This window comes from Octopus sinensis, linkage group LG2 (genome assembly GCF_006345805.1).
Source record: "Octopus sinensis linkage group LG2, ASM634580v1, whole genome shotgun sequence".
Lineage (NCBI taxonomy): Eukaryota > Metazoa > Mollusca > Cephalopoda > Octopoda > Octopodidae > Octopus > Octopus sinensis.
The window spans coordinates 99,286,766-99,298,916 of NC_042998.1; the positions used below are offsets into that span (position 1 = coordinate 99,286,766).

General features: G+C 33.4%; 1 protein-coding gene across 1 annotated transcript in view; it reads left to right on the plus strand.

The window, feature by feature from the left end:
- Positions 1–12,151, plus strand: part of LOC115231265 — a 116,274-nt gene that overhangs the window by 81,379 nt on the left and 22,744 nt on the right. The window contains exons 9-12 of the mRNA XM_029801330.2: positions 120–186; positions 1,949–2,032; positions 3,251–3,349; positions 8,082–8,184. Of these exons, the coding sequence (XP_029657190.1) occupies positions 120–186; positions 1,949–2,032; positions 3,251–3,349; positions 8,082–8,184 (353 nt within the window). The remainder of the gene's footprint in view (positions 1–119; positions 187–1,948; positions 2,033–3,250; positions 3,350–8,081; positions 8,185–12,151) is intronic.

The following is a 12,151-nucleotide window of genomic DNA, read 5'->3' on the forward strand; positions in this document are numbered from 1 at the left end:
ATAAGATTTTGGAAAACTTTGACATTAAAAGAGACAGAAATCAACAACAATTCATTAACTGAGAAATTCTATTTTACATATAATATTTTCTTTTTCTTTTTTTTTTTTTTTCATTTCAGACCCCTTTAAAAATGGTGAAAGACTTGCCAAGAGATAGGCCAAATGAATTTCAGCGGTTATTTGATGGTAAGTAAAGAAATCCATCAATGTTTAATGTATCAAGCTGAAAGTTCACCAACTGTAGTTAATATTTTGTTGTTTTTACTTTATTGTGGGGAAGTGGACAGTGTTACTCATAATTCCTTATATCTACAATATATGAGTGTAGACATGGTTGTGTTCTTAACAAGTACACTTCACAACTACGTGCTTCTTGGTTTGATACCAAAAACTGATACATTGAACTCTAATCTATTGTAATTTCAATTTTACTATTTGGCAGCCAAATATCTCTTAATTAACTCCAAACATATCTGTTGTGTATTTGCAACACTGTTATCAATCAGGTTTTCTGTTGTTTTTAAGAAGATATAACATTTTATTCAGATCAGCTCTTTAATATTTAAACTGGCCAGATCCAACCTCTCACACCAACCCTACAATGTCGTTCTTAAAATAAACAATCACTTCAGTGAAATCACAGAGCTACAAGATAATGCAGGGTTAATTCAAAACAATTTGAATAAATGAGGATTACATTTGACAGAGTAATCTGAATATTAAAGGGTTAAGTGGGCCTGTCCCCAAACTCTGTGTAAATACCATTATTGCTTGGTGAAACAACATCTAGGGAGAAACCTTATAATAAGTCTGGAGTGGAGTCCCTAAAGTACATAGTGTTTGACTTGACATTCTTCTTGCAAGTCTTGTAGTCAGCTTGGTGCCAACCATACTGCTCTTTTGTACAGCATGCAGTCAAGAGGATGTATAGAAATCCTGACCAACCCAGGATATCCATACACCAAGCACAGGAAATGGTTACCCTCCTATATTGGAGTGCAGCTCAAATTCTGAATAACCATTATTTCTTGAGTTAGAGGAAAACCAAAGAAAGGTAAATTTATGACATGCTTATTTGAGAGGGTTGGTCACATGAGAGTGACCTTGAGTTCAGGACTTAGACTATGCAGATATAATGTATCCAGTACATCAAATTTGGCCATACCAACTTTACTGTGATGCAGGTTGTCCTAATATATATGACTGGTGGATCAACATTGTACAACAATAAGAATTCAGCTGTTTCATCAACTGAATTATCTGCTCCTGAATTAATATGGAATCAGCCAAGCATCACACAAACGTAGGTACCCTTAATGTAATTTTCAGACAGAATCATCGTGATACCAGTGTGTAGCAAGGCTGTACCTTTTGAAATACAACCCACCCAGGGGGCTTCTTTACAGTTTCTGCCTCCCAAAGTTTGCTCAAAAGTGATGGGTTAATCCTGAGGTTATAGAAACTGACACTTGCCTAAGATGCCACACAATGGAATCAAACTGAGGACCTTGAGGTTATGAAGCAAACTTCTTAACTATCCAGTCATACTACACCTACAAAAAACTGGATGTACTATCATATTAGAGAAAAGTGGAGGTGCGTGGCTTAGTGGTTAGGGTGTTACACTCATGATCATAAGATTGTGGTTTCGATTCCTGTACCACATTGCTCCAGTCCACTCAGCTGACAAAAATGAGTAATCCTGCACCAGACTGGCATTCCATCCAGGTGAAAAATATATACACCATAGAATCCAGGAAACTGGCTTTATGGGCCTTTGGCTAGAGAAGACATGTTAAAAAAAGCCCCTTAGTATTTCAATGAAAATACTCATGATGCTACATTTTAACCCATCCAAGAAAAATTCTGTGACAGCTTGCAGTTTGAACTTACATATGACTTCAGCTTCCTCACTTAATACTCATTGCTATTGCTATTGCTATTTCAGAATACAGCACAGGAGAATTAAGACGTGCCCATGTACAGTTTAATAGCTCTTTTGTAGAACGTCGAAAAAAATCTTATATCAAAAGTAAGGACTATTGGATTTTGTTTTGTATTTTTTCTGAAACATTTCATTTCATTCTGTTTTAGTTATGTTATTTGTGTATAAGAATGGACAGTGCATGGGAGTGGTAGTGCATGCACCTGTCATCATCATTGAATGTCCACTTTTCCATGCTTTTATAAATCAGATGGAATTTATTAAGGCAGCTTTTCTATGGCTGGATGCCCTTTCTGTCACCAACCCACAACTGTTTCCAAGCTAGATGATATTTCCTGTGACCAGACATTTTCCACAGAAGACTGAAAACAAACAACACCACTTGTATAACAGTGATGCTTGCTTACTACCATCACATGATGTCAAGACATGGGCACACACACACACACACAAACATACACATGTGTGTGTGTGCATGCATGTGTGTGCACACATACATACAATGGGCTTCTTTCAGTCTCTATCTACCAAATCCACTCACAAGGCTTTGGTTGGCCCAGTAAAACAATATACCAAGATGCTGTGCAATGGCACTGAACCCAGGACCACCTGGTCAGAAATCAAACTTCCTAATCACACAACGATACCAGTATATTTGAAAATGCATCCATGCACACTGTATTTGAAAATGTCCTCATGTGGTGCTATCAGACAAGTCAAATTGGTGGAGCCTATCCCTCTCTAAATCTCACTCTAGAATTTGAATTCTACAGAGACTTAACCTTGACACAAAGCTTTCATTGGTGACACAGCAGCCAAAACTCTTTTCATGATAGTTCATCTGAGACTTTTTTTCTTTTAAGATGCTCATATCTAAATTAAAATCTTCCCTGATAATTTTATGTAAGAACCTTTTTTTAAGTTATGTTCCAATTGCCAGCTTGATAACATAGAAAGTTATTTTACCAAATTCCCTCAAATTGTTGATTATTTCCAAAATTCATCTGCAGTATATTTCATTAGTAATATGACCATAAAAGGGTTAAAAGCTACAGGTGTTTTTCTTCATGTGTGCATGTGTGTGTGAGTGCATGAGTGTATATTATGAGTACATGTGTGTGTGAGTAAGTGCATGTGTATGTGAGTGCTTGTGTGTGTGTGTGTGTGTGCCTACATGTGTTCCTGGAAAATATTTGTTCAAAGAATAATTTAGACTAATTCTTTGATTTTTCTTTCTCAAAACTATTATTTATTGCTAACGTGATTATTCATTTGTGTATTTATTTGTTTGTTTGTTTCTGTTAGAATATCCGGAACTTGAAAATAACATGAAATGGACAGAAAACTCGCCAAGTTATTGCAGTTGTTGTACTGCAATGAGTCCAAATACTAATATTTTAGATAGTAAGTACTGTGTGTCATTCTCCTGACTATATGTGCATGTGTAAATATATATATATTATATATATATATAATATATATATATATATTAAATTAGAGATAAAACCACTATTAGGCAAATCAAACAGTGAAAAACATAAACCAAAGCATAGAAATAAAATTAATTAATATAATATACAAAATATATAAAATATAAAATTCAAAATTTAAAATGCTTTGGTTTATGTTTTTCATTGTTTGATTTGCCTAATAGTGGTTTTATCTCTAATTTAATATATATATATATATTTATACTGTAAAATTAGATTTAATCCTAAATCTAATTTTTCCCTGTAAGTTTGGATTTACTCCCTAATATTATTATTATATACTTATATTTATCATTATTATCATTATTATTAGGGCAGTGAACTGGCCAAATTGTTAGAACGCTGGGCAAATGCTTAGCAGCATTTCATCCATTTTCATGTTCTGCATTCAAATTCTACCAAGGTAGACTTTGTCTTTCATCTTTTCAGGTCCAATAATTAAGTACCAGTGAAACACTGGGGTTGATGTAATGAACTAGTCCTCTCCCCTCAAATTTCAGGCCTTGTGCCTTCAGTAGAAAGGATTATTAGGGCAGTAAGCTGGCAGAATCATTAGCAGGCTAGGTAAAATGCTTAGCAGCATTTCATCCAGCTTTATGTTCAAAGTTCAAATTCTGCCACGGTCAACTCTCTCTTTTATCCATTCAGGGTCAAAAATATAAGTAACCGTTCAGCATTGGGATCAATGTGATCAACTTAACCCCTCCCTTAAAATTGCTGACCCTGTGCCAAAATTTGAAACCATTATTGTCATTATTTTACACCCATTTTATTTTTTTGCATTATATCTCACATTCCTGAGCTTCTAGATTTTTTTCTTAATAACTAATTTTCTTAATTTAAGAATCTTTGTTTTTTTTCTTATTTTCTTGCTTGATCTTCATCATCATTTAACGTCTGCTTTCCATGCTGGTATGGGCTGGACAGTTTGACTGAAGGGTGCACCAGGCTCCGATCTGGTTAGGCAAAGTTTCTACAGCTGGATGCCCTTCCTAATGCCAACCACTCCAAGAGTGTAGTGGGTGTTATTATGTGCCACTGGCACAAGGGCCAGTCAGACAGTACTGGCATCGGCCACACTCAAATGGTGCTTTTTACATGCCACCTGCACAGAAGCCAGTCTGGTGGCACTGGCAATGACCATGCTCAAATGGGGTTTTTTACGTGCCACCAGCACGACAGCCAGTCAGCAGCCCTGGCAACAATCATGCTCAAATGGTGCTTTTAACGTTCCACTGGCATGGGTGGTGATTATTTTTACAAATCTACTCAAGGCCAATTTGACCTTTGACTTTTAACTCTCAATACCAACTCAGCTGAATCTACCCCTAAATCAATGATACACATTCTGTCTTAACCCTTTAGCATTCAGATTATTTTGCCAAATGTAATGCCTATTCTTTCACATTGCTTTGAATTAACCACAATTATCTTGTAACTTCAAGATTTTGATGAGGTGATCATTTATTTTTAGAATGACATTGTAGGGTAGGAGTGAGAGGCTGGATCTTGCCAGTTTAAATACAAAATAGATAGAATATTTGGGCCAAATATGACCAGTTTAAATGCTAAAGGGTTAAAGTGATCTAAACTAAAACCTTCTATCAAAACTTATGTTAATTTACATTTGAAACATCAGCTTAATAATGACAAATATATTTTAATAAATTTTTTATTGTTTTCAAAATTAATTGAAAGAAAGGCAGTGTATTTTAACAGAAATAGGGTAACCAAAGCATTAACATATCTTTTTCTCTTTCTGTATGTCACCTTATTCCACGTTTTTATTTCTTTGTGTGTATTTATGAATGTGTGTGTGTGTGTGTGTGTGTATTTGTGTGTGTGTGCATGTGTGTGTGTGTTTGTGTGTTTGTACTGTTGGCAATTTCTTCTTCTTTGGATTTTTCCCTTTCTCCTTTCTGACAAAGAGCTATGCTCGAAATGTTAAGCTCCCTCCTTTCACCAAGCATCAAGCTAATACACTTCTTGTGCCTGTCCTCACATTTGTTGTTTGCCTTTTTTTTTTTCATTTTCTATTTGTTTATTTGAATTGACTATATATATATATATTCTTATACAGGAATGTTGTTGACAGGGACTTCGAAGTCATAGTCAACAATTCTTGCATAAGAATAATAAATTTGTACTCTACAAAAGTATAGACTAACCCATTAGATTAGTGTAGAATCATTTTTATTATAACTGAACATAAAAACAAGCATTATTTATTTAGAGAGAGAGGGTAAGAGGGAGAGAAATGACCTGAGTAGGGAGATAGGTAAATGTGTATGTATATATCTATTTATGCATTTGAATAAGCAAATAAGAAATTAAAAAAAAACTCAGTACAAACAAGTAAAGTGTATATATTTTTATTATAAGCTGAAGTTATTCTTTCATTGTAACTAGTAGTTTTACGGCAAAAATGCTCAGACAAGAAAGAAAATTTACTTATCAACAGGATATATTTTTTAATCTGTATATTCAGGATTTGAAGGGGGAATTTGATTGGTTACAAAATGAAACAAAGCATCACAGAGATGGGAACACTTAAAATTTCTTTTGCTGTACCTCCTTTGTTTATCTAACATTTACTATGAAAATAAAGACAAGGATAACTACGAGGGGGTGCTGAAAAGTTCCTGGCTTTGGGTAAAAGAAAATACAGGAGGATCAGTTAATTATGATTTTATTTAACATAGTCCACTCTCAGATCCATACACTTATTGCAACAGTCCTTCAGTTTTTCTAAGCACTGCAAAAAAAAAAACTCAGAAGGTTAGGCCACCAACCTTTTGATACCCTTTGTGATACCCTTAAAGCCAGGAACTTTTCAGTACCCGCTCATATGGTCCTAGGATAATTTTTAATTGTCAATATTTGCACTTTTTTATGCTGGCAAATAAACAAATTAACAAACCAGTTGTTACATTGATATGAATGTATTAGTGCAAATATGGAGAAGAATCTAAAACTAGGAAAGAATGTAAATGTAAAGATAATTTTTAAAATTACAATAATAATCTTTTATCTTCATTATTTACATAATTTACATTTGACAGATATTTGTCCTCATCTTGTTTGTTGTTAATACAGTGTTTCGGTTGATATACCCTCCAGCCTTCATCAGGTATCTTGGGGAAATTTCAAACCTGGATTCTCATTCCTAAGGTATTTTTCGATGTTGTTGTTATCATTATTATTATTATTATTATTATTATTATTATTATTATTATTATTATTATTATTAGTCAGGTCACTGCCTAGAATCGAACTCAGAATCTTGGGGTTAGTAGCCCATGCTCTTAACCCCAAGATTCTGAGTTCGATTCCAGGCAGTGACCTGAATAATAATAATAATAATGATAACATCGAAAAATACCTTAGGAATGAGAACCCAGGTTCGAAATTTCCCCAAGATACCTGAAGAAGGCTGGAGGGTATATCAGCTGAAACATTGTTAACAACAAACAAGATGAGGACAAATATCCATCAAATGTAAATAATGTACATAATTCCTCATCTCTCAAATATAGAACTGTATAATCTTTTATCTTCCTCTTACTTGTTTCAGTCATTTGGACTGCAGTCATAGTGGGGCACTGCTTTGAAGGATTTTAGTCATACAAATCAATACTTATAATTGTCTGGTACCTATTCTATCAGTCCCTCTTTTGCTGAACTGCTAAATTACTGAGACCTAAAACCAACACTGATTGTCAAATGGTGATGGAGGACAAACACAAACACAAAGACATATACATGCATAGATATATACATATCGAGATATATACATATAGTAATAAAGAAATTATAATAATAATTCTAATTTTGGTCCAAGGCCAGAAATATAGAAGAAAGTAAGTTAGACAGTAATATTGATTCAAGTACTTGATTGTTATTTTATTTTATCAACCCCATAGGGATAGGAAGAGAAATTGACTTCTGTGAGATTTGAACTAAGATGATATAGAGCAAACCACTTTTCCCCAATGTTCTAATGGTTCTGTCAGCTCATAGCTTTAACTTCAATTGTAACAATTCTTTCTACTATAGGCACAAGGCCTGAAAATTGGGTGAGGCTCATCAATTACATCGATCTCATTGCTCAACTGGTACTTATTAGTTTGACTATGACAGGATGAAAAACATAGTCAGCCTTGGCTACATTTGAAGTCTGAATGTAAAGAACCAGAAGAAACACTGCTAAGCATTTAGTCTGACTCACTAACAATCCTGCCAGCTTACCACTCTAATCTAATTGTAATAATAATAGTTGCCTTTGTTGTTGTTATTGTTTGGCCCTAATTTGTTCCTGGATGAGGAAACCTACAATCAAGAGCATCATTCATTATTCATGCCATGCCTATTCTATGTTTTTAACTTTTCTTCTTCTGGACTACATTATAGAGTATGTCCTTCTTTAAAAAAGATTTCAAGATAGTATTGTGCAGCTTAAGAGAGATTTGGCTTCTGTTTCCAACATTTCAAGCCAGCAGTCTTGAAATATATTTTGTAGATCAGGATTGTTTTAAACTATATAATCCTTTTATTTATAACCATTGTAGACAGAATAGAGTATAAGGCGTACTCTGAGTTGATGTCCTTTGTTTTTAATTTATCTATCTTTTTTTATTTTTGTTTAGATGACAACTGTAGTTTTTGGGTAATTCCTTCAATCCAACAGGCTTGGACAGTGTTGGATCTCCAGCATGAACATATAATTACAGGAATCAAGGTTTTTGGATGGTATGTCATCATATAAATCTTTTCAGTATTTCTCGTAGTTTACTCTAACAAAAATATATAATGCATGATTTTAACATAGTAGCAAATTGCAAATATTTTCAGTAATAGTGCTTAGTCAATTGTTAAACCTATATACATACATAGCTGTCTATGTGTGTGTGTGTCTGTGTGCATATCTGCATGCATGTCTGCGTGTGCATATGTGTCTTTATACATGCATACATATACACCAACACATTTGTGTAGATAGACAAATAGGTAGTTAAATAGATATACATACATACATATATACATACATATATAAACACACACACACACATATATACACACATAAATATACAGACACACACACATATATATACATACATACATACATATATACTTGTATATATATATACATGTATATGTGTGTGTGTATATATATATACACTATAGCAATGAAAGTAGATAGCAGGGCTTTTTGGTAGCTTGGAATGAAGATCAAACTGGTTAGTTTCATATTTCATTTATAACTCATTAGGAATCTCTTACTTTTGTCTTACAAGCTGCCAAAAAGAAGTATTGTAGAACTACTTATAAATATGTAAACAAGATTTTTACATGTATGCCAAGTATAACAACTTTTGCTTAATAGTACAAGGTTGATAGCTGGGCATTAATAATTAGGGTAGCAATAGTTTGAATGTATTTCTTTATACTCTTCCACTGCTGTTGTTCATTGAACAACAATAAAGCTTCAGTATTGCATTCAAAGGTTTTAGTCAATCATATCAACTCCACTACTTATTTCAGTCTGGTACTTAATTTATCAATCTCTTTTTGTTGAACTGCCGAGTTAAAAGATATAAAGAGACACATAAAAACAAATTTGTGGGGCTGGTATAAACATAAATGCACCAGTAGTGTAGTTAGAGTGTATACTGCCTAGAGTACTCCTGGCAAAACCTAAGTGAGGCTTTTTTGCATCCCTTAACCTATGCTATTAAAATACACTCAACTGAGTGCATGTATGTAGTATAGGCTTTTGTACAATTTCCACCACAGAAGCCCATCAAGCAATAGCTGATTTGAGGCTATAGTAGAAGTTACTTTTGCACAGTGTTGTGTAATGTAATCAACTTTAGGACCATGCAAACTGGATCTCTTAACCATACACCCACAACCTGTTCTAATGCATATATATATATATATGTATATATATATATGTGTGTGTGTGTGTGTGTATATATATATATGTTACGCAATGGATAACACGTCTGACTGCGTATCAGAAGATTCCAGGTTCGTATCCTGGTGAGCTTGCATTTATTTTCCGTCCAACCCGTGCTAGCACGGAAAACGGACGTTAAACGATGATGATGATGATATATATAAAAATATTATTATTATTAATAAATAATAATAATATAAGTGGCTAGCAAGCATAAAATAACTATGAAGGTTAAATTATTAATTTATAATGAGGGTACTAGGTAGTTCCAGCATTGCTAGACATAAGAGTCAAAATGATTCAAAAACCATATTTATTACTTATACACACTAGTGAATTTGAAGAAACAAGTAAACAGAAAAGCCAACTTAAGAATAGTGAGTAAAAATGGCAAATGATTTTGCGGATGTACTCATATTATGTGATTTCGAACCCTGTGATAAACACTTAGTTCTTGTCAATGGGTATTGTGGTTGAGAGCTAAAAATACTCATGTCACCATATGTGTATTGACCATGTGTGTATTTCTAACAATGCAGGTACTGTCTAATACCCTGATTATATATATATATATATTGATAAAAATGGTAAGACAACAAAAGAAAGAAAGAGACCTTGATATTATGTAAATAGAGGAATTTATGTGTAAATGTAATATGTAGCAATTATTCGGTAACCATGATAAAACACCGAGTTTCAGATGCCGAAGTGGAAATTCATGCCGCCATCTCTTCAGTTATCTGGCCATCGGATTTCCACCTCAGCATCCGAAACTCGGAGTTTTATCATGGCTACCGAATAATTGTCACATATTACATTTACATATATATATATATATATATTATATATATATATATATATATATATATATATATATATATATATATATATATATATATATATATATATATATATTGGCCTGCTCGCTTAGCCAGCGGGGTGGTGTCATTTGAAGGCTAAAACAATGTGAAGTGCATTGTGACCAGCGATGTGTAGCAACATCTGATAGCCTGGTCGGTCACGGTAATCACAGTGATATATATATATATATATATATATATATATATATATAGATATATATATATATATATATATATATATGTCTGTGTGTGTGTGCATATATACATATATGTGTGTGTGTTGAATAGAATGAGACAATAAAGCTAAGGCTGTGTGGTATTTTCAGGACATTTATAAAGAGAAAGGTTAAACGTGTTGATTGAAAGCTTCAGTTCATCAGTTAACATCCATGTTATAAAACTATTAACCCATTAGCATTTAAACAGGCCATATCCAACACAACTTTCTAACTTTCTCTTTATAAATGTCCTGAAAATTCCACACACCCTTGGCTTTGTTGTCCCATTCTATTTAACATATACATACTCATACAAGACTCACATTAGACTCCTCACTTGTATCGTTATCAAACTGAGAGTTTAATTACGGTCCGTCCATATCACTTACATATCATTACCTTCCACCTTGGGTCTTCTGGATACCAATACCTCTCATATATGTATGTGTGTGTGTGTGTGTTTATTCCCATGTGTCTTTACATTGACACGATTTCAGCAACAGAGACATATTTATGGATCCAATGAACAAAATGTTCAGAAGTGATTAAATGTGCAAAAGCATTAGGAATGGCATCTAGATGAAGAATATTGACCCAAGGAATGTTGTTTAATCGATACCATCTTCACAGTCAATGTAAAATATCTTTATTATGATTTATAAAAATGTCAAACATAACACCTTTTGTATTTAGAAGATAAGGGTACCAATATTTGAATGAGTTCCTGGTTAATCTATTAACGAAACATGGGTGTAATTTGTAACATCCTCTAAGAAGTAACTGTATAGTTGCTCTAGCCAAGATCTAAATTTTAGGCTTCAACAACTATCTCAATGTTGTGTAGATACTTTGACAGGAACTATTGTTACTATTGTTGTTATGCAGCCTCAGTCAACTCTGCTGCATTCATATTACTCTGTCAAATTTAAAACTTACTTTTTCATCTTCTTTTCAGTTAATCATGCACTATCTAATAAGTTTGAGTTCTTCATGATGCAACTGTTTATTTTTAGAATGACATTACTGGGTAGGTGTAAGAGGCCAGATCTGGTCAGATTGAACATAAATTGCAAAAGAATATATGGGCTGAATATGGCCAGTTTAAATGCTAAAGGGTTAATAGTTTTATAATATGGATGTTAACTGATGAATCAAAGCTTTCAATCAATACTTTTAACCTTGGCAAACTTGCTTGTTGTCCTTGCAGAATATATATACTGTCTTAATATTTAGTTACATATAGGGCAGTGAGCTGGCAAAATTATTAGCATGCTGAGCAAAATGTTTGTCCGTCTTTATGTTCTGAGTTCAAATTCTGCCAAGGTCAACTTTGCCTTTCATCTTTCCAGGGTTGATAAAATAAGTACCAGTTGAGCACTGGGGTCGGTATAATAAACTTAGCCTCTTCCTTGAAATTTCTGGCCTTGTATCAAAATTTGAAACCAATATTTCTCGTTACATAAAACATAAGGTACCCTTTTTCAAATATGTAAAGAGTTTAAGAGAAATTTGGTTACTACACTGAGTGGGTTGAGCAACAACAAAGAAGTTCTTTCACACAAGATAAACATAAATAACCTGAAATTTTTACCTGTATTAGTTCTTCTTTATTGTCCTCCTTGAAATATGTGTTGCATTTTCTGACAAAAATATTTCAGATGTGATAATTTGAAGTTCCA